Source organism: Trachypithecus francoisi, unplaced genomic scaffold, assembly GCF_009764315.1.
Source record: "Trachypithecus francoisi isolate TF-2019V2 unplaced genomic scaffold, Tfra_2.0 Contig01474, whole genome shotgun sequence".
NCBI lineage: Eukaryota > Metazoa > Chordata > Mammalia > Primates > Cercopithecidae > Trachypithecus > Trachypithecus francoisi.
The window spans coordinates 16,403,757-16,427,549 of record NW_022681435.1 but is presented as its reverse complement, the minus strand read 5'-3'; the positions used below and the strand labels follow the sequence as shown (position 1 = coordinate 16,427,549).

The window sequence follows — 23,793 nt, the reverse complement described above, 5'->3', positions numbered from 1 at the left end:
TTCTTTTTCCTGGAAATATTTCCTGCCCAGAATCATATATCTGATTGTAATAATGAAGTTGTATGTCTTTATCTGTTGAAAAAATGTCTTAACATTATAATAATCTTACCTTGAACTTATAATGCACTCTTCACGGAAGGACTGTCCCATCTAGCTAATCGAATCTCACAGTTTGGAAATCAAAGTACATACTTACCTCATTTTACCAAAAAAGAAGGTTTGTGAGAGTTTACATGGTAGAGTGATCAGTAACCCCAACTTGAAGGACAAAGGGAAATGGGGCAGAAACATCCTGCATTTGCTAAATAATATAGATAACTGGCAATGGTGCTCTAAGGTTCACAAAAGGGCCAGCCATCTGATCTATCACTGTAGGAGGACTACATCTAAACGTCATCAGTAGATGGAAAATAATGCTCTCATAAATTCCAAGGAAAAGACACTGATTTTCCTTAGCAAATTTTTGTGTCTTTATAAAATAAATTCTTTATGAAATGAATTCTTGTGTTTAACTTAGTATCAGCCTGTTGCTTTTTTTTGTACTACTTTATTAAGATATAATTCAGGTACTACAAGATTCACCAATTTAAAGTGTACAATTCAGGCCAGGCGCAGTGGCTCACACCTGTAATCCCAGCACTTTGGGAGGCCAAGATGGGTGGATCACGAGGTCAGGAGATTGAGACCATCCTGGCTAACATGGTGAAACCGCATCTCTACTAAAAATACAAAAAATTAGCCGGGCATGGTGGCGGGCACCTGTAGTCCCAGCTACTTGGGAGGCTGAGGCAGGAGAATGGCAGGAACCCGGGAGGCGGAGCTTGCAGTGAGCCGAGATTGCGCCACCACACTCCAGCCTGGGCGACAGAGTGGGACTCCATCTCAAAAAAAAAAAAAAAAAAGTGTACAATTCAGTAGGTTTTAATATATTCACAGATATGTGTAACAATCACCACAGGCAGTTTCAGAACATTTTCATTACCTCAAAAGGAAATCCCTTATGCTTCAGATATTACCACTCTATTTCCCCAACGACCCCCAAATCTAAGCAACCACTAAACTACTTCCTGTCTCTATAGATTTGCCTTCTCTGGACATTTCATATGAATGGAACCATATACTGTAATGTGTGTACTTTCATGGCTAGCTTTCAGTTAGCACAATGTTTTCATTCATCCACATTGCAGTATATATCAGTACTTCATTCCATTTTTAGCTATATAATATTTCACTGTATAGATGTGGTTTATTTATTCCATAAGTCTATTGTTTATTCATGAATCGATGACCATTTGGCTTGTTTCTAACTTTTGGCTCTTATGATAATGCTGCTATGAAGAGTTGTATGCAGGTTTTTTTGTGTACTTAAATGTTTTCATTTTGGAGAGCAAGTACCTAGAAGTGAAATTGCTTGGTCATATAGTAACATTCTGTTAACTTTTGAGAAACTGTCTTCCAAAGTGGTTGTAACATTTTATATTCCTTAGCAGCCTATGAGATTTCTGATTTCTTCACATCCTTGTCAACACTTAGTATTTTCTATTTTCTTAGAGTTTCATTTTTTTAATTGAGGGGAAATTCACAGAACAAAAAATTATCATTTTAAAGTGTACAGTTCAATAGCATTTAGTACATTCACAATGTAGTACAACCACCACCTCTAACTAGTTTCAAAACATTTTCATCATCCCCCAAAGAAGGCAGCAAAGCCAAGAAGGAGTCACTTCCCATTCCCGGCTTCCACCAATCCCTGTCAACCAATGATCTGCTTTCTCCATCTGTGAATCTACCTATTCTGGCTAGTTCATTTTGTTATGGACTGAATGGTGGTCCTCTCACCCTCCCAAATTCATGTGTTGAAGCCCTAACCCCCAATGTGATTGTATTTAGAGATAAGGGTGTTCGGGAATTAATTAAGTTTAAATGAGGCAATAAGGGTGAGACTCTCATCTGATAGGTCTGGTGTCCTGAAAAGAAGAAGAGACAACAGAGATCTCTCTCTCTGCACGTGCACAGAGAAAAGACCATGTGACACAGCAAGAAAGTAGCTATTTGAAGGCTACGAAGAGAGGCCTCCCCACACACCGAACCTGTCAGCATCTTAATCTTGAACTTCCCAGCGCCCAGAACTGTCAGAAAATAAATTTCTGTTGTTTAAGCCAACAAGAGCATCATATTTTGTTATTGCAGCCCAAGCCGACTAATAGACATATAAACGGAATTATCCAATATGCGGTCTCCTGTGACTTGTTTCTTCACTTAACATGTTTTCAAGGTTTATCCACGTTGTATCACGTCTCACTAATATATTTCTCTATTTATTGACATTTTTGTTGTTTACACCTTTGGCGACTGTAAATAGTGCCTCTATAAACATTCACGGGCAATGAGTACATTTGTTGGAACATCTGCTTTCATTTCTTTTGAGTATATATCTAGGAGTAGAATAGCTGGGTCATATGATAATTCTATGTTTAACTTTTTGAGGAGCTGCAAGACTATTTTCCACAGTGGCTACACTATTTTAAATTCTTGGCAGCAATGTATGAGATTTCCAATTTGTCCACATTGGAAACTTTACGTTTCTCCAAATCCTCATCAATAATGTTATTTCCCCTGTTTTTAACTATAGCTATCCTGGTAGGTATGAAGTGATATCTTATTCTGGCTTTGGATTTTCTTTTCCTCAATGACCAATAATGTTGAAGACCTTATCATGTGTGTATTGGCCATTTATATAGCTTCTTTGATGAAATGACTACTCAGCTCCTTTGCCCATTTTAAAATTGGGCTGTCTTTTGTATTTTTGTATTTTTATTTTTTGAGACAGGGTCTTACAATGTTGCCTAGGCTTGAGTGCAGTGGTGTCAACATGGCTCACTGCAATCTTAACCTCCTGGGTTCAAGCAATCCTCCCACCTTGGTCTCCTGGGTAGCTGGGACTACAGGTTTGCTCCACCACACCCACCTAATTCTTTTATTTTTATAGAGATGGAGTCTTGCTGTGTTTCCCAGGCTGTAGGTTGTCTTCTTATTTTTGAGTTGTAAGTTCTTTATATATTCTGGATAATAGTCTCTTACTAGATACATGATTTGCAAATATTTTCTCCCATTCTGTGTACTGTCTTTTAATTTTCTTGATCATGTCCTTATGTTCGTGGTAGAAGAGACCTCAAGTTACTGGCGACCTACCCTTACGGGTCCACAGCAAACTTCAATCCTTGCCTCCTCAGAACAAACAATTTGACTGAGGGGTGTAAAGGAGAAAAAGAGACTGAGGCAAGTTTACTGAAAAAGGCCTTAGAACAGGAAAGAAAGGAAGGTGTGCTTGGAAGAGACCCACTGCTAAAATTTAGAAGTACAAAAGTTTTTAATTTTGTTGATGTCCAGTTCATCTATTTTTTTGCTTGTGTTTATGCTGTCAGATAAAGAAATCGTTGCTTAATTCACAAAGATTTATGCCTATGTTTTTTTTTTTAAAGTTTATAATTTAGCTCTTGCAGTTAGTTCTTTGATCTATTTTGAATTAATTTTGTATATGGTGTGAGGTGCAGATCCAAATTCCTTCTTTTGCATGTGGATAGCCAGTTATCCCATTTGTTGAAAAGGCTATTCTTTCCCCAAGAGTTGTCTTGGTGCACTAGTTGATAATCAATTGACTACAAGTGTGAGGGCTTATTTCTGGACTTTCAATTCTATTCCATTATCTGTCCTTTTTTTTTTTTTTTTTTTTTTTTTTTTTTGAGACGGAGTCTTGCTCTGTCACCCAGGCTGGAGTACAGTGGCCGGATCTCAGCTCACTGCAAGCTCCGCCTCCTGGGTTCATGCCATTCTCCTGCCTCAGCCTCCCGAGTAGCTGGGACTACAGGCACCCGCCACCTCGCCCGGCTAGTTTTTTGTATTTTTAGTAGAGACGGGGTTTCACCGTGTTAGCCAGGATGGTCTCGATCTCCTGACCTCGTGATCCGCCCGTCTCGGCCTCCCAAAGTGCTGGGATTACAGACTTGAGCCACCGCGCCCGGCCTTATCTGTCCTTATACTAGAATTGCACTGTTTTGAATACTGTAGCTTTGTAACATATTTTGAAATTAAGAAGTATAAATTATCTAATTTTGTTCCTTTTCAAGATTGTTTTGGTCAGTCTGATTCCCTTGATTTCCACATGAATATGAGGACAATCTTATAAATTTCTACTAGAAAGGCAGGTGGGTATTTGATAGAAATTGCTTTGAATCTGTAGTTCAATTTGGGGTGGTATTGCCATCTTAACAATATTAAATCTTCCAATGCATGATACAGGATGTCTTTCAATTTATTTAAATAATACTTAATTGCTTTCCATAATGTTTCATAATTTTCAGTGCAGAAGTCTTTCATTATTGTGTTAAACTTATTCCTCAGTGCAGAAGTCTTTCATTATTGTGTTAAACTTATTCCTAAGTATTTTATTATTTTTGATGTTATTGGAAATTGAATTATTTTCTAAATTGGACTTTTGGATTGTTTATTGCTAGGGTATAGAAAAAGAATTGATTTTGTATATTGATTTTGCATTCTGCAATCTTGCTAAAGTCTCTTCTTTGCTCTAATAGTTTCTTTGTAAATGTCTTAGGATTTTTTCTCTTTTTTTTTGAGATGGAGTCTCACTCTGTCACCCAGGTTGGAATGCAGTGGTACCATTTCAGCTCACTTCAATCTCTGCCTCCCAGGCTCAAGTAATCCTCCACCTTCCACCTCAGCCTCCCAAAGAGCTGGGACCACAGGCACACGCCACCACTCCTGGCCAATTTTTTTTTTGTTTTTTTTGTATTTTTGGTAGAGACAGGGTTTTACCATGTTGCCCAGGCTGGTCTTAAACTCCTGAGCTCAGATGATCCACCTGTCTCAGCCTCCCAAAGTGCTGGGATTATAGGCATGAACCACCATGCCCAGTCAGGATTTTCTATATATAAGGTGACATCAATTACATATATAAATTTTCTTTTTTTCTAAACTGGATGCTTTTTCTTTTTCTTGTTTAGTTACCCTGGATAACACTTTCAGTACAATGCTGAATAGATGTGGTGAAAGTAGACAACTTTATCTGCTTCTCCCCTTTGATAATTAAGACAACTATTTATTAAATTGTGAAAAGAAAGCAGAGCTCGAATCATGTTGCTCTAATTGAAATGGAATGTGAATATATCTTGTTCCAATTCTTCCACTTTAAAATGACATAAAATATGTATTAACTTTCTATTTTGGTGTTGAGAGAATAAATTAGAATTTGATGATACCCTTAAAAATTAAATATGTGAATTCATAGGACAAAGTTATGGGGCATGATTAGGAAAATTCGTAAGTGAGGGATGAAACTTTGGGTCATTTTTCCTTCCTAGAGCTCAGAATTATTAATAAATCATGACCTTTATTCTGAAAGAAGTAAGACTGGGATGCCAGTGACTTTTCCAGAAGACACACAAAACGTATGCCTGCCCTGGGGACAATGAATAACTTCTACACATATATTGGTTTGAGCCCCCTTTGTTTAGGAATCCTGCTTGCTTGCTCTTTTTCTTTTCTTTTTTTTTTTTTTTGAGACGGAGTCTCGCTCTGTCGCCCAGGCTGGAGTGCAGTGGCTGGATCTCAGCTCATCGCAAGCTCCGCCTCCTGGGTTTATGCCCTCCTCCTGCCTCAGCCTCCTGAGTAGCTGGGACTACAGGTGCCCACCACCTCGCCCGGCTAGTTTTTTCAATTTTTTTTTTTTTTTTTTTTTTTTTTGAGACGGAGTCTCGCTCTGCCGCCCAGGCTGGAGTGCAGTGGCCGGATCTCAGCTCACTGCAAGCTCCGCCTCCCGGGTTCACGCCATTCTCCTGCCTCAGCCTCCCGAGTAGCTGGGACTACAGGTGCCCGCCACCTCGCCCGGCTAGTTTTTTGTATTTTTAGTAGAGACGGGGTTTCACCGTGTTCGCCAGGATGGTTCGATCTCCTGACCTCGTGATCCGCCCGCCTCGGCCTCCCAAAGTGCTGGGATTACAGGCTTGAGCCACCGCGCCCGGCCCTTAGTTTTTTCTATTTTTTAAGTAGAGATGGGGTTTCACCGTGTTAGCCAGGATGGCTTGCTCTTTTTATACGACGTTTTCATAAATAAATTATGATCCCAGTTAATGTAAAAGTAGGTTGTAAAAGGATTTCCCTCTTGGGCCAATAATCTCTCCCTTCTGAAGAATGAGAAAAGAAGTATCAGAGTGCTGCCTTCCCCTTTTTTCTGCTGCTGGAAATGTTGTTTGGATATGGCTGCACAAATAAATGGCAGTAAAGTTGTGGGCGCCTCTGCTCTGCAAGCCTCCATCACCTAGGTAGCAAAGTTGTTTCTGCGGTGTAAGATCCCTCCGATGAAGGGAGTGTCCACCTTGTAGTTACACTCACAGATAGTACTTGAACATGGTTTGACATTGCATTTGATTCCTAGACAGGGAGGGACCTCCAAGTTTGACAGGTGTTAAAACAGAGCTATTATTTGTAGTAACTACTTATTATGGGAGGTCTTGGAACACATGCTTTCTCTAAATCATCTTCTTTGACCCCCAGGCAGTCCTATTAGTAGGTACTATTATTAATCTTAATTTTTACTTGTGGAAGCTGAGGCTTAGCAGCTAAAGACATATCAACTTTTTTTTTCTTCCTTCTGTGCAAGATTCTTTTCCCTCATTTTCGGTGAATAGCATACCTTTTTAACTGGAAGTCTTCTGCCCCACTTTCTGTAACTCTGATATAATTTTAATAATTATAACATCCTGCCCTGCTATTCAGAGAGTGTGAACAAATAACTTAGGATCAGGTAATCTCCGAATGGCGATCCTGATTAGGGTTCTTATCATAGATTTTATATCTGGATATTCAGAGAGAAGCTTTCTTTTTCTTCTGGAGTCGTTATATGGGGAGATGGAAGTTTGGACCACCTTCCTCTACATTTTGAGGAAATTCTGCCTGTAATAGAAGAGAAAGATACAGACACACTGAAAAAATCAAAGCCGAGAGACGAATAAAAAATATTGGTATTCTTTTGAGTCTCTGAGGCTAGATTCACTTCTAGAGTGAGATAATAAATAACCCATTTTTGCTTACTTGCTTTACTTACAGCTTTGTTATTTGCAGCCGAGAAAGTTAATTAGCTTGCCCACAGTTGTGCGATTAGGGAAGGTGCAACGCTGCTTTTAAATCCATGTCTGTCTACCTCCAAAGCTTGTGCTCTACACAATATTTTTAGCTTATACTGCTATGAACCAGATATTTCCAGTTGGTCAAATATTAACAGAAAGGGTATAAAATGCACATGATCACAACTGACAGACCCACCAAATATAACCACAAATATGAAAACTCATGTCCAAAGTGTGAGGAAGAGCAAAAATGTATGTCTTTTCCAAGAGAAAAAAAGCATTTCATTTCCCCCCAGAATAAATTCTACAGATAGTAACATGAGTTCTTAGGAGAGTAACTATTTCCTGTGACTCTGGGTATAAATATAAATGATCTGATTCAGCACACTGAGGCAATGACTGTCAGTGATTTTACAGGTATGACCAAGAGGTTGAAGATGAATCAGATTCAAGTGGAAATAGTGGAATCGGGAGATAACCAGACAGCAGAATTTGACCTCTGCGTTTGGGTTCATGTTTCCTTAACGTCCTGTGGCTTGTGATCATAGCGAATCTCAACATATAACAGCTCTATCCATGACCCCTTTCCCAATCCATGCATATATCACCAGTTGAGTGACCATCATTTATCATCACGTAAAATTCAACATAAATTTTTATACATAGCATTTAAATAAATACAACAAAAACCACTGTAAACAGAAAATTACATACAGTTTTCTGTACATCCACACAGATATCTATTCCCCATTTTTTTTCAAGTTCACTTAAAATCTTTGACCTTAACATTCAAATTACAAAAGGCCCAGCTGCTGACTCTGATATAATAAAAGTTGAAATTAATAACTAAAGTGTATGTAAGAAAGACTTGGTGATTAAAGATCACCTTTCTACATGGGATCTTGGATGAAATAGAAAGTATCAACATAGCAGTTTCAGACTGGTTGACAACAAAACCTTACAAATCGAAACTCATGATACACGATTAAAAGTTTTTTTACATGCAAATTCATGGGCTTAAAATTCTCTATAACTAAAAAAGAAAGAATGTAAAGTAAACAATAAGACCTTTAGCTTAAGAAGTTAAAAAAAGAATAGCAAAACACACTTAAAGAAAGATTCAGGCTGGGCACAGTACGTAATTCCAGCATTTTGGGAGGCCAAGGCAGAAGGATCACGTAAGGTCAGGAGTTTCAGACCAACCTGGCCAACATGGCGAAAACCCATCTCTCCTAAACATACAAAAATTAGCTTGGTGTGGTGGTGCATGCTTATTATAATCCCAGCTACTTGGAAGGTGGAGGCAGAAAAACTGCTTGATCCTAGGAGGTAGAGGTTGCAGTGAGCGGAGATCACGCCACTACACTCCAGCCTGGGCGACAGAGTGAAGTAATTGGGAAAAAACAATACAGTTAATACACTAGAATATATGTGTGTGTTTTTAAATAGTAGAATTAATACATTGAAGATTTTTTTTTTTTAGGAAAAATTGCCGAATCAAGTCTAATAGGAGAATAATTTATTTGCTTTGAATGTAATGAATAGGATTTAATTATTTTTGTCTAATTACAGGAGCAATATATGCTCAACAATGAAAATAAAAGAAAATAAATGTTTATGTTGACCTCGGGTGCAACATAAGTAAAACCCTTTCATAGTTTGACCCCCATTTTACTTGTAACATGCTTATTTTAAGTCAATGGATTTTTTATATTTCTTCCACGGTATTATCACCCCTTACTCACTGCATCTACAGTCTCATCATCTAAGATCATTCATCTCAGAAATATCATTGACAGGTTATTTCTATTATTTTTCTGTACTGTCATGTGTTTTTTGACCTTGACATTTCAAATCTGTAATTAATACCTTCATTCCTGGATAACTACAGATACTTCTGAGCTGGTGTAACTGGTTGTGCAGCGCCCACTGTGGTACGCTATCCATCAGGAGATGTGGTCTTTGGGTCAAGGAATTCAGCCACTGTTACAATCTTGGTCAGGCAGGCTTAGGCATGGGCTAGTGGAATCTTGGTTTAATATCCATGTCTCTTTCCTCCTACTTTCCAATTTCCTGCTGATGTCTCCTATTGGCGGCAGCCAACTGGAAGCCAGAGGGCAAGGCAGCCTGGATAGTGCAGTCTTTTTGCCTGTTCAGGTCAGTTGATGAAGAGCTGGAAGAGTTGGAACCACTAGAAGGTGGAATGAAGAATATCCAGCATGCTAGCAGCTCTCTTGCCCTTCCTCTCTTCTTCCTAGAGATAATATGGCCACCTTGAATTTTGTTCTTTTCCCGAATTTGACACACTCCCTCTGAGTTCTTGCATTTGCAAATACAGTTTTCTTTAGCAGGAATTCCCTTCCCAACTTCTTTGTGTGGCAAACTTCTACTTACTCTTTAAGATCCAACTCAAATATCATCACTCTCTTATCTACACACATGAGGAGGCAGCAGGGTACTATGAATAGAACAAAGAAACATCAGGTCAGGTCCTCAATCTGTCACTTACTAGTTAACGTGACTTTGTGTGGTGGTACTTCTGTGATTCCAAGTTTCCTCTCCGGCAAAATAGGAATGGGAATACAGTAGGCCTTTGCTGTCCACTGGTTGCACACAGAGAATTCAACACACAGGGGATGGAAAATATTCGGGGGAAAAACCCCACAATTGAAAATAACAATACAACAATTAAAAAAGAATATGAATAAAAAGTACAGTGTAACAACTGTTTACACAGCATTTTCATTGTATTAGGTATTGTAAGCAATCTAGAGATGACTTAAAAGTATACAGGAGGATGTGTGTAGGTTATATGCAAATACTACACCATTTTATAAAACAGATTTAAGCATGGGTGGATTTGGGTATTTACGGGGGTCCTAGAACCAATTACCTAGGGATACCTAGGGCCCACTTTACCTGCCTTGACATCCCTTTCCCCGGAAAAGTGAGAGGATCAGAGCGAGAAAATGCTCTCTAAAATGCAAATCATTTTCCAAATGTAATTTTGTTGTTGATCTTACCGCTGCTTAGAATTAAAAAAAAAAAAAAAAAAAGATTTGCTCAGCTCGATCACTGTGCACGGTGCAAAGAATCAACTTTGGTGGCATTCAGCAAATCACACACCCAAGTCCCGCCTTTATTTCCCTTTTTGCAGCCCGGTTTCTCTCTTCTGCTCACTCATACCCGCCCACCCCGCTTTTGTAGCTTGCTTGTTCATATCTGAACTTGGGTATCCAAAGACACTGCTTGACTTTGCACGTACATTTCACAGCTAAAGAGGGTTCGTCATTTAGTAGTCGGGGATGGGGAGAATTGTCACAAAGCAAAAGTCTACATTCTAAATCGTGAAGTTCTGGGAGGTGAGAATCAGACTGGCAGGGCCAAGAACGAATCCGTCGCTGAGCGAGAAGGCGGGGCTCCTGTCGGGAGCAGCCCGCGCTGGGTTTCCGAATTCCCGCGCTGTAAGCCGGAACCTCAGACCAGAGGGCGCCGCGGTGGGCCCGGAGCTCGGTGCAGGACGCACGACCGAGCCAGAACTACGACTCCCGACGTGCGCGGCGGCCAACGCCGGTTCTACCCCTGCTTGTTGCTTTTTTTTCCCCTCTTCTTGCGACGGAGACTGCTGTCTAGGAAGTGCGCATAGTGATTCTAGAAAGGCTGGAAGCTCTCCTGGCGACGCAGGGGCCGCGAACGGCTCACGGAATGCCTCCTCCTCCTAGTGAGCGCAGGCGTTGCGGAACCCACCGTCCCACAGGACGTGTTTCCGGGAGACATTAATTGTGGCCGGACTCAGTGGCGCGGCTGTTTAATTCTCCGGCGGCTGCAAATTGATGGGACGAGATGGTCCTGGCGGGGCTCATCAGGAAACTCGGTAACTGTCAGGTTGCCCCTCACCCAAGGCACACTCCCCTGCCCTGGCCACTTGCTGAGAATGGTCGTCTCACGTTTCCGCGGCCTGCCACTCCGCTGCCTCTTTCGCCCCCGCTTTGTCAGGGTAGCCCCCGGGGACCCATCTCGGACTGTGTAAACTCCGCGGTTCGCGTCCCGAAGGCACCAGTGGCCTGCTTCTGAAAAAACTGGTTTATTCCATCTTCACGCCGCTCCTGCTCACAGCATAAGTAACGTAGTTTTAGAATGAAATCTGGGCCGGGCGCGGTGGCTCAAGCCTGTAATCCCAGCACTTTGGGAGGCCGAGACGGGCGGATCACGAGGTCAGGAGATCGTAGACCATCCTGGCTAACACGGTGAAACCCCGTCTCTACTAAAAAAATACAAAAAATAGCCGGGCGCGGTGGCGGGCGCCTGTAGTCCCAGCCACTCGGGAGGCTGAGGCAGGAGAATGGCGTAAACCCGGGAGGTGGAGCTGGCAAAGAGCTGAGGTCCAGCCACTGCACTCCAACCTGGGCGACAGAGCGAGACTCCGTCCCAAAAAAAAAAAAAAAAAAAAAAAAAAGAATGAAATCTGGGTGGGCGTCTCTTTGCAGTCGGGAACTAAAATAGTTTTGTGCCCTTCGCTGACAGGTCATCAGCTGGCCGAGATCAGGGAGCGCGCGCTCAAGAGTATTCTCTGCAAGATTGAGCACAACTTAATCTGCTACGCTGATCTCATTCAGGAGAGGCAACTTTTTCTTCATTTGCTGGAATGGTTCAATTTCCCGTCCGTTCCAGTGAAGGAAGAGGTTCTGAACCTGTTAAGCAGATTGGTTAAGGTAGGATCATTTTGAAATAAAATAATCAGACGAGTGACTGTTTCTTAGTCAGTTAATTGTAGCGTTTATTGAAAGTTAAATAATTGGGGTTAAAGGTTTTTTTTTTTTTTTTTTTTTTAAAAAACAACCAGAGATGTTTAATTCATCTGGGTGTGTATTGCTCATCTTTTATTTGTGATACTGAATCCCACATGGTCTCTGCTGTGCTCAGAAGTAACAGAACTTCTTTTGAGTTTTGGTATATTCTGATTTTTGGAGTTATCTTTGGAGGTTCATATTTGTATTGTTTTTATTTTCTGATATTTATATCTTAAAAATTAGATGTGTCAATATGAAAGGGAGCACATTTAAAAATAATGTTACATAACCGTGATTCATAAATACCAATGTTAAGTTGCTTCCCCGTATGCTTTTAGATTGGTATTCTTATGCCTACCTCAAGAGTAGTTAGCTGTCAGGGTCAGATACCAAAGTGTAAGTTGAACCTTTCAAAACTCAATCAGTGTACAATGGTAGAGGAATCCTACTACTTTGACATCCTGTTGACCGGTTGGGGCTGGGACCAGAAGGTGAGCGTCAGTGGAAAAAAGTAACCCATTACAAAAATAAGAGTAGGGATTGATAATGTGCATTTCTAGTGTTCAGTGTGTTGGCTTATCTTTCATAAATGCTATCAAGAGTTGGATGTATGTCTCTTTAAGTATGTACTCCTCATGGAAGTGCCTTACTTCGGGGCAGAGCCGTAAAAGGAACATCTGATACACCAAAAATAAATTTATGTTTTGATTGCTGTAAGTTAAAGTTTAGAGATTTTGATGGAGTTATTCTCAAGATCATCCTCTTCTTATTTTAGTATCCCCCAGCAGTCCAGCATTTGGTTGACCTTGGTGCAGTAGAGTTCTTATCTAAGCTTCGGTCGAATGTGGAGCCGAATCTGCAGGCTGAAATTGATGGCATTCTGGATGGACTTTTTCTTCTTCCTTCGGAAGTTCCTGCACTGTCTTCTGCCTCATACCAAGCCAATCAAACTGGTAACTCGTTGGAATCAACGTGAGGGATATCTGTTAAAATATAAATACATTCATTCTGATGGTAAATTTTAAGGAAAGCAACGTTAGATTTTTTTAAAAAGGATTTCTCCCACCTCCCTCAAACTTATTTTTCTTGTATTAACTTACATGATTTTGACGTTTTTCCCCTCTACTGTTAGCCAAAGGATGGTACATTTGCATTAATTGCTTTTTTGGTCAGGCCTAAAGGATGCCAGTGACTTTGCTTTTATGAGACCGGTTTGACAGATTATTTCTTTGACAATAACAACATATTTTTATTGAGCACAGGAGTGCTCAGACATTGTTCTTAGTGCTTTATATTTGTATTTTTGACCTTGTTCTTCATATAGGAGTGTAATGATACCTGTTCTAGCTCGTGATTTTGTTGTGGGGACCAATCAAAATGACATAATGCAATTATTTTTATATGCTGCAGTCCATTATGATATACTAGTTAAAATCCGAGTCAAAGAGACATGGATTTAAGTCCCAGTTCTGCTGCTGGTTGTGTGACATTGGCTAAGGTAATTAACCCCTCCAGGCTTCAGTTTTCTCATTCAAAAATTGGGATAAGAAAGAACACCGGGCCGGGCTGGTGGCTCATGCCTCTAATCCCAGCATTTTGGGAGGCTGAGGCAGGTGGATCACCTGAGGTCAGGAGTTCAAGACCAGCCTGACTAACATGGTGAAACCCCGTCTCTACTAAAAATACAATACAAAAATTAGCTGGACATGGTGGCAGGCGCCTGTAATCCCACCTACTGGGGAGGCTGAGGCAGGAAAATCACTTGAACCTGGGAGGCGGAGGTTGCAGTGAGCCAAGATCGCTCCATTGCACTCCAGCCTGGGTGACAGAGCAAGACACTATCTCAGAAAGAAACAAAACAAAACAAAACACCTTTGTCATAGAATTGTCATGAGATTAAATGAGACAGTGTCTGTAAAGTGCTTAGCACAGGGCCTAGCATGTATTAAATGTAGCGATGTTGGCCGCTGTGCTGCTGCTGTTGGGCTCTAGTTAATGCCTGGTACAGTGCCTTGCACATGGAATGCATTGGAGTTGATTTGAAGAAAAACATCTTCTTGCAATTTATGTAATGAGTAGTAAAAGTTAAAAAAAAAAAAAGTTTTGATGCTTAACCGTTAGACCTTATTTTCTTCTCTACCATTACCAGTTCTGTTACACCTTCAGCTTCGGGTACTGCTGCTCACAACAACAATAGCAGCTGTCATTTATTGAGTTTCGTTGTGGGGCATTGAATAAATTGATTTAAATACATCATCTTGTTAAATCTTAAAGCAGCCCTTTGAGATGTTATTAGTCTTACTCTATAGCTGAGAATAAAAATATAAAGTAACTTGCCCCACAGTACCCAGCTTTCTAACCTGTAGCAGATGCAGGATTCTAACATTGCTTTATCTGGCTCCCAAACCTGTGATTTTTAACAATATATTTCACAGTCTCTAAGACATCACAAATAGAGTCTTACATTATGAATTTTTCATCTCATTCCTTGCGGGTGAGAGTAGAGGAATGGTTTAGGGCTAATTGTTAGTTTTCTTTATTAGTATTAGGAACTACTGCCATGAAAACTTAAAATTACAAACTATAGTTTTAGCCTTTTCCTCATTCTCATTGCAGCTGAACTGCTGAACATATAATCGCATGTTACAGGGAACTGTGAAGGTATTGAAAGATAATGTTTGACTCGTTTGTTTCTGACAACTTTCTTTTTAAGGTATGAATGAAACTTGAAGTGATCAGAAACTATATAATTGGAGTCAAGGGAGAGGGAGGTGGATTAGGAAGTATAGAGGGATAGTCCTTGTAGCAGATTCTTCCTGTACATTCCAACAAATAACTGTGTTTGGCTAACAGTAACAGTGAGAAGGAAAGAGCTCCTTAACTGGAAGTGGGCTCAATGTGCACATTTTTTCCTTTTTAGGCCGATAGATCATTCAGAAAAAAAACTGGACTTTTTTAAAAAAAAATTTTTTAAATGATTCCAATACTTAAGAGAAAACATTACCATTTAAAGAAAATAAGTTTCACTTTTAGCAAATAAGGAATCGAGAATACAGTAATGTTTCTTTTCTTTTCAGAATTGTCAAAAAACCCTGAAATCTTAACAGGATATTTTCCCCAAGACAAAAGTAATCTCCAGCAGGTGGAAGTGCCGCCACAGCCAGTGGGTGTGTATATGTCGGGAAGTCAATCCTGTTGTCTTGGGAAGTTGAAAATTAATGTGCTTTCTTCATTATTGTGAGGATGTATCTTTACCAAACTTGAATGTTTCAGCATCAAACTACCATTAAGTGTTTTAGTTATTTTAAGTTAGTTTAGGATATCAAGTTGAAATGGTAAAATTTTGTGTTATTCTTACCATATTTGAGCAACTATGTAGATAGACGGTAGTAATAGTAGTAGTGCATCGTGCTTACTGAACATGAGTTTTTTGAGGCATTGTGCCCCGCATTACACACATGTCATCTCGTTTGTTCTCCAGCTTACCAATGGTACCATCTATCCAATTACGCCAGCCAGAGACTGAAGATCATTTTAGTTTCTTTTTTTCCCATTTCCTCAACACCCAGTTAATTAAACAATTCTGATTTAGAGCCCTCTTTCTGGAATCTGGAATCTCATCTCCATCTTTTTGTATCTGGCTGTGTTCAGCCTCAGCTCACATGCCAGCCACCTCATCAGAGAGACCTTCCTGATGATTCTAGCCAGTGATTACTTCCTGTGTGTAGTTTTCTTCTTAACACATTATTTTTTATTAATTTTAAGTTTGATAATAGCCGTGAACATTGCTTTATTTTCAGTGTCTGGAACAATGCCAAAAAATGTATTAGGCACTCAGTGTATATTCTTGGAAGGAATGAATGACTCCTCCTGGCGTTTCTTTGAGATTGGTATTATTAGTGACCACATTTTACTGATGAAGATGCTGAGACTAGAAAGGTTGAAAACTTTGTCCTTGGTGAGGCCGTTAGGAAATAGTTAAGTAATCACGTACTTACTATTTTCTTGCCTGCGTAGTTAAGATGAAAAGGCTGTGTTCAAGAGTATATCTGCTGATGTCACATATTCAAATGAACTCTATTTGGAAGCCTCTGTTATTAAAAAGCGTTCATGGAAACTCACAGGTGGAATAACAAGAAAGAATGGAAAACTTGTTAAGCCATTAGAATACTTTATCTTTTCATTCTAGAAAAGTTTTCCTTGGTGAGGCAGTTAGGAAATAGTTAAGTAATCACGTACTTACCATTTTCTTGCCTGCATAGTTAAGATGAAAAGGCTGTGTTCAAGAGTATATCTGCTGATGTCACATATTCAAATGAACTCTATATGGAAGCCTTTGTTATTAAAAAGCTTTCATGGAAACTCACAGGTTTCCATGTGAATAACAAAGAATGGAATAACAAGAATAACAAGAAAGAATGGAAAACTTGTTAAGCCATTAGAATACTTTACCTTTTCATTCTGGAAAAGTTTTGTTAGGCTTGTAGCAAGCTTTGTTTTTTTTTTTTTTTTTTTTTTTTGAGACGGAGTCTCGCTCTGCCACCCAGGCTGGAGTGCAGTGGCCGGCTCTCAGCTCACTGCAAGCTCCGCCTCCCGGGTTCACGCCATTCTCCTGTCTCAGCCTCCCGAGTAGCTGGGACTACAGGCGCCCGCCTCGTCGCCCGGCTAGTTTTTTGTATTTTTTAGTAGAGACGGGGTTTCACCGTATTAGCCAGGATGGTCTCGATCTCCTGACCTCGTGATCCACCCGTCTCGGCCTCCCAAAGTGCTGGGATTACAGGCTTGAGCCACCGCGCCCGGCCGCAAGCTTTGTTTTTGAGGCCAGATGGCTGAGAGGCTTAATTCCATCAAGATGAGAGACATCTGAAGGGAGGGGGAAACTCTAGGGTTGGTAAAGGATGGGTGTCTGAATGAAGCCGATGAAAACGTTAAGGGGGATTGAGATTGTTACACTTTTATGTGAGTTGCAGTTTGTCTTGATTGACGGTCTGACTTATTTTGGTCACATTTTTACTGTGTGGTATAAGCCTGTCCTTCCCCCCACCCACCTCTCCTTATTTCCTTAGAAAGTAAACCCTGCTTTTATGTTAGCACTTTTGAAAGAAGTAACTATGCTATGTTTGGGAATTTAATAATACTGCTATCCACATTTAGCGATTCCATGCTCTTTTCAAAGCATTTGGCAGAAAAACTGCCATTTGGAAGGACTTATCTAGATGCTGTTTCTCAGTGTTGCCACCTTAACTTGCACTATGTAAGATCTGTTAAAAATAACTTGCATGGGGATAGTTTAAAACTGTGTTGCTTTCTCAGATTCCTTTTAATCTTGTTTGAACACTCATATTTGTTTTTCGACCTTACGGTCTTCAAGTCATCTTCACAGAGGTTTAAAACACCTGATACCATATAGGATATTTGAACATGGCTAGATGTAGTATATCATTATGTTTTATCATTTTTAATTTCTCAAAGTTAAGGTTTTCCCTAAATGTCAGTTCCTTTAATGTTGAGTTTAAGTTTGATGTTCTGGTCAGCCACAGGGTAAAATAGAAAATTTAATGGAAACTTTATATGTCAGTCTGCATTGGATTGTGTTTAATGCTTTTCTTCTAGTACTTATTTTAATATGAGTTCTGTTTAAATTATGAAATGAGAACTCTCTTATTTATCCTGTGATAGAACAAATTTCCTGCTGACCTTGTTTGGTATATTTTAGGTTACTGAGAGGTAGCCTTTATTTTGGGACTTGTTTTAAAGGGAAAACTTACTCTTAACATTGTGAATCTGTCATCTCTTTATTCTTTGATACCTTAAGCTTTGCTATTCCATTGACAGTAAATCAGACTGTGAAGTGCTTGAAGTTTTCTACATTTCCTTGGCTACCCCTGACCACCACAGACAGACATGTCCTCTCCTCTAATGAAAGGTACGAAGCTTGATGTATTTTCCAGGTGTTTTTATTTATTCACTTATAGTCATTAAGTTTGATAGTCATTACAATGTGTTTTACCAGGAAAAGATACTAGTGGCAGTGAAAAGTAGTAATGGTCATTTTTGAATGATTTTTGTTTTTCAAAAAGCTAGCCAGAAAAAAATTCCTATTTGCTTTTAATCAATCTACACATCAAGTTTCTTTTATTTTATTTTTGAGACAGAGTCTCACTCTGTCACCCCAGCTGGAGTGCAATGGCACGATCTGGCTCAGTGCAACCTCTGCCTCCTGGGTTCAAGTGATTCTTGTGCCGCAGCCTCCTGAATAGCTGGAATTACTGGCATGTGCCACCACGCTCAGCTAATTTTTGTATTTTTAGTAGAGACAGGGTTTCCCCATGTTGGCCAAGCTGGTCTTGAAGCCTTAATCTTAAGTGATCTGCCCCCCTTGGCCTCTCAAAGTGCTGAGATGACAGGTGTGAGCCACTGCATCCGGCCCAGGTTTCTTTTTGTGGTTGGAATCTTGTGTAGTCCTTGGTAACAGGAGTTTTGTCTTATTGGCCAGATTCTCTTATTGGCATTACTTATGCCCTTGATTAATAAAAATGGAAAATTAAACATAAATGTAGTCTTTTTGGCAGAATATATTTCAAAATGTGGGCTTCATTAGGAGACAAACTATGCCATGTGGATAAGGTTGGGTACCACTGCTCCAATCTAATGTGATGACTGTTGATTGCTACCCACAAGAGTAAATAGCTGATACATAGAAATTTGGAGAGTATTTTAATGTCCAGATTCACTTTGCGCAATTTCATAAATGTCACAATATACAAGTTTTCTGCTTTTTTGGGGTATAAATCTGGAAAATAAAGACCAGTTTACTAGGACTAGATCCAGATTACAGGTGGATGCCATTTAATGATTTTTAATGATGACAATTCTAAGAGCATCAGTGAATTCTCTTGGAACAACATATTCAAGAGGCAGAGTGCACATGGTAAAGGGTTAGGAGGTTATATGATCTCTTAGTTTTGAGTCAGTCCCAAAGGCAGAGATGGTGATAATTTCTGATGCATGCCTCTGGATAGTGAATGGTGTATTGTGTAATGGAACTGGGCTGAGAGAAGGGGTGTGAGTTTTTGGGGGTGGGGAGTGCCAGTCCTAGGTGGGCAGAAGTGGCTAGGTGTCCTAGGTGTCCTCTGTATGGGATAAGAGGGGAGTCCTAATCTGATTCACCTTGAGTAGGGAAGATCAGTAAGGACTTTAATTCTTAGAATTTGCCTCTGTACTTTTGTTCTGTCTCATTTCTTAATTTATTTGGCAGATTTCCTAGAATTCTGTGCTCTTTGATCTCACTGAATTCATTTTGTAGCCTTAGGATAATCTCTGAGGGTACAGTGGTTAGTACGATGTTGTTCCTGCTCTTGAGAGGGTCTAGCGGGGAATGCAAAATCAACAGGCAGTTATAATATCACAAATAATGGACAAATGGAAGAAGCACTGCCCTAGAGTTGTTTATTGGTTAGGGAAAAGATCTAGGAAGGCTTTTCTGGAGAAGTGATATCTCAGCTGAGACCTGAAAGATTGTTAATGGAGTCATTGTGTCAGTAGGCTACTTAGAATTAGGAATAGATGAACTCTTCTTAAAAATGATTAACACTATGTTTTGTAGCTCTTTAAGAAGTAGTAACCACACTTTAATCTGGAACACCTGTGAACTATTGAAGGACGTTATCATGCAAGATTTTCCTGCTGAGATTTTCCTTCAAAGGCCAAAAATTGTTCAGGTCAGTGCCCTCTATAATTGTTCTAGATTTTGAACTAGAGAAGTTTTTGCGATAAAGCAAATTTTGTAGAGTAGGAGTCCTTGGGAAGGAACTTTGTACTCACGTTTTTAAAAAGTGAAGTATTTGGCTATGTAAAACACGTATTCACTAACTTAGGTGGATAGTTATAGTTCTTCCAATAGTAGTAGTTTCATTTGACACTTGCAGTACAGTTTGGCCACCTTGAATTACCATTTATGGATCACCTAAAGGGTAGAGTAGACTTTGGACATTGAGATTGTGCAGGAGCCCTTATTAAAAGTAAGAAAAGCATTGCTTCTTGAGTATCTATCTAGTTTATTTAACGCACAGTGCTACGTGCTGTAGCATGTATAACATGAAAATACAGTAGCAGTGAATAACATTGATGAATTCTTTTCTTTTTTCTAGTTTATTGCTTATATAGTAGGGAGAGAGGGATCCATGGTGGGGAATTGTGGCATCTCCAAAGCAGCCAGTAATGCTTCAGTATTCTCGCTCCACACTCCCAGGGCTGAAATGGACTCCAGTGGGTGGCAACTGTTAATACATAGGATCAAAGCTGGCAAATGATAGCAGAGGAAAGTTGTTAATTCCCAAAATGTGGTCAAATGATTTAGATGCTTGAGATGAAAAGGGCTTGCTGTGATTTTTAAAGTGTTCTCTGTAATGTAATGTCCTGAGTGGAGAATAATTCCTGTCTTCTCTCAGAATGGTTACTCAACTAACAGATTTTAGAAATTAGGAAACACTGGCTATTCTATTTAAATGTTGTCTTATTTTATTTTGACCCATCTATTTGCCTTATTTTGCCCATTTCTGTTTCTTATGTCTTACAAATATTTGGCAACTTATTTTACTTCTCTTGATTATTCACTTAGGCTTACTTACTAAAGCTCCACATTCTTCTTTGAAGTTGAGCACTTTGTTCCCTTAATCATTTTCATGGCTCTTGTTGATTTCAGAGCCTTTTATCTCTGTTGAAACTGGCCTTTGGAGGAGATGGAAAGCATCGCCTGGCATTACAGTCAGTGTCCTGCCTGCAGCAGCTGTGCATGTATTTAAGAAACAGACTTAACTTTCACCGAGATCCAGGTTTTTTCTCCAATAAACAGGGTATTTATTTTTATCTGTTCATTAGCCACTGGTGTTATTTGTAGATTTTTCTGAGAACTTTCCATTATAGTTACTGTTAGGGTTTATTGTGTATGCATTTTCACAACATAAACTCACCACTCCTAAATGTATTCACATGGTTATCTTTACAGATTGCGTGAATGACAGAAACTGCCATGATCTCTTGAGCCTTTTTTTTTTTTTTTTTAGATAACAGATACTTACAAGGTGTTCTTCTTTTTTCTCCCAGACTTGTAGAAATTATATATCGTGTTAGGAAGTCGTGACTAGGATATTGGGTATGACTATTCATGTAGGACTTTGGGCATTTTAGCAAGTTACATATAGTGTTAATAAATTGTTTTGTTTGAAAAATATTGATTTGAATTTTATGAAAAATATTTATATGCAACTTGCGATGTAGTCAAGTGTTCCAGCAATGCCAGACTTTTCAGAGAAAAAGCGCCACCTAACGGCCAAATAAAGTACCAGACTGACTTCGACAAAACGGTACAATTTAGGATTTTTGTGTGCTTAGTGCAATCTGCATTGTAAGTCAAATATTATAGTCATTTGTCATCATGTTTCATAGTTAATCTCTATTTCATTGGGAGTTTCACTTATCTTGTGCTACTTGAATATTTATGCTTTACCTTGGTTTTATTCTAGATTTTAGAGTAATGGCATTGTGCAAATGACTGATAATAGAGAATGTTTGGCTATCCCATACTTCAACAGAAAAAGAGTTATAATGTTGATTAAAAATAGTTGATATCTCTGAATAATGGTTAATGTATTTAATAAGTATGTATTTATTACCCATTATATACCCCTGATAGTCTAGCCTCCGGGAAAGTATAACACTGAACAAACGAATAAGATCCATGCCCTTATGAGCTTCTATTTTAAAAGGCTGGGGACAGGTGATAAACAAATAATCAAGTTTGCTTGAGATAAGAAGTGCTTGAAGGAAATAAAAAGGGTGATGTGACAGAACGTGGCTGGGTAAACATAGCTTCATTTAGGATAGTCAGGGAAAGACCCTGAGAGGAGGTGACCTGAAGGGTGACAAGAAACCGTCACTTGAAGAGCTGCAAGAATAGTGTTCCAGGGAAGGCCAGGCCTCAAGGTAGCACTGAGGGTGATGTCCTTGAGCAACTGAAATAAAGCCCATGAGAGTGGAGTGCAGTGAGCTGGGCAGGAGAGGAGAATGAGGTGCCATCGGAGAGGTAGTCAGGGGCCAGAGTATATTGGGGCTTGCAGATCTTTTTAAAGGTTTTATATTTTCTTTGAAGTGTAGTGAGAAACTCTTGGAGAGTTTTTTTTTCCTCCCCCTCTCTCTGACTGTAAATGCTTTTATTACCTAATTCTTTTTTTAAATTGGGGTAAAATAGATATAATATAAAATATGCCATTATAAACATTTTTAAGTGTACAATATGGTGACATTAATTACATTCGCATTGTGTGCAACCATAACCGCTACCTGGTTCTAAACCTCTTCATTATCTTAAACAGAAACTCGAATCATTAAGCAGTGATTCCTCATTTTTCCTTTCCCCAAAGCTCTTGATTACCTCGAATTTACTTTCTGTCTGATTTTGTCTATTCTAGGTACCTCATCTAAGAGGAATCATGCAATATTTATCCTTTTGTGTCTGGTTTATTTGTAATGTTTTCAAGCTTCATCCACATTGTAGCATGTATCAGAACTTCATTCCTTTTTATGGCTGAATGATATTCCACTGCATGTATATCCCACATTTTATTCAGCTATGCATTTGTTGATGGACATGTGGGTTGTATCCACATTTGGCTATTGTGAGTAGTGCTTCAGTGAACATTGGCATGCAAGTGTCTGTTCAGTGCCTGGTTTCAATTCTTTTGGGTAATACCTAGGAGTGAAATTGCTGCGTCATACGGAAATTCTATCTTTAACTTTTTGAAGAATTGCCAAACTATTTTCCACAGCAGCTGTACCGTTTACATTGCCATCAGCAATATATAAAGCTGCCAGTTTTTCCACATTATCACTAACTTGTTCATTGTTTTTCTTTTTTAAAAATAATCATAGTCGGCCGGGCGCGGTGGCTCAAGCCTGTAATCCCAGCACTTTGGGAGGCCGAGACGAGCGGATCATGAGGTCAGGAGATCGAGACCATCCTGGCTAACATGGTGAAACCCCGTCTCTACTAAAAAATACAAAAAAACTAGCCGGGCGAGGTGGCGGGCGCCTGTAGTCCCAGCTACTCGGGAGGCTGAGGCAGGAGAATGGCGTGAACCCGGGAGACGGAGCTTGCAGTGAGCTGAGATCCGGCCACTGCACTCCAGCCCGGGCGACAGAGCGAGACTCCGTCTCAAAAAAAAAAAAAAAAAAAAAAAAAATCATAGTCATCCTAGTAGATGTGAAGTGGTATCTCATGGTTTTGATGTGCATTTCTCTAAAGACCTAGTGATTAATGACCAGTGAATTTCTAATGACTTTTCATGTGCTTATTGTTTGTTCATATATCTTCTTTGGAGAAATATTTATTAAAGTTCTTTGCCCATTTTAAAAATTGGGCTGTTTTCTTTATTGCTGGGTTTCAGGTTACTTAGATATTCTGAAAATTAACACCCTTATCAGATACATGGTTTGCTTAATATCTTCTCCCACTCTGTAGGTTATCGCGACACCTTCTTGTAATGTTCCTTGGGGTACCAAAGTTTTAAATTTTGATGAAGTCCAGCTTATCTGTGTGTTCTTGGTGGTTTGTGCTTTCGATGTCATATTTTTTTTTTTTGAGACAGAGTCTCGCTCTGTCGCCCAGGCTGGAGTGCAGTGGCCGGATCTCAGCTCACTGCAAGCTCCGCCTCCCGGGTTCACGCCATTCTCCTGCCTCAGCCTCCCAAGTAGCTGGGACTACAGGCGCCCGCCACCTCGCCCGGCTAGTTTTTTGTATTTTTTATTAGAGACGGGGTTTCACCGTGTTAGCCAGGATGGTCTCGATCTCCTGACCTCGTGAT

General features: G+C 39.7%; 1 protein-coding gene across 4 annotated transcripts in view; it reads left to right on the top strand.

Moving 5' to 3' along the window:
- Nucleotides 1-9,925: 9,925 nt before the first annotated feature.
- RTTN (rotatin) overlaps nt 9,926-23,793 on the top strand; it is a 209,492-nt gene continuing 195,624 nt past the window's right edge. The window contains exons 1-7 of one of the 4 annotated variants that reach the window (XM_033175505.1): nt 9,926-11,016; nt 11,667-11,854; nt 12,708-12,885; nt 15,010-15,099; nt 17,768-17,858; nt 19,539-19,653; nt 20,637-20,787. In XM_033175505.1, coding sequence (XP_033031396.1) covers nt 10,986-11,016; nt 11,667-11,854; nt 12,708-12,885; nt 15,010-15,099; nt 17,768-17,858; nt 19,539-19,653; nt 20,637-20,787 — 844 coding nt within the window. In that variant the 5' untranslated portion in view covers nt 9,926-10,985. The remainder of the gene's footprint in view (nt 11,017-11,666; nt 11,855-12,707; nt 12,886-15,009; nt 15,100-17,767; nt 17,859-19,538; nt 19,654-20,636; nt 20,788-23,793) is intronic. The other 3 variants (XM_033175487.1, XM_033175496.1, XM_033175515.1) reach the window with 3 other exon arrangements.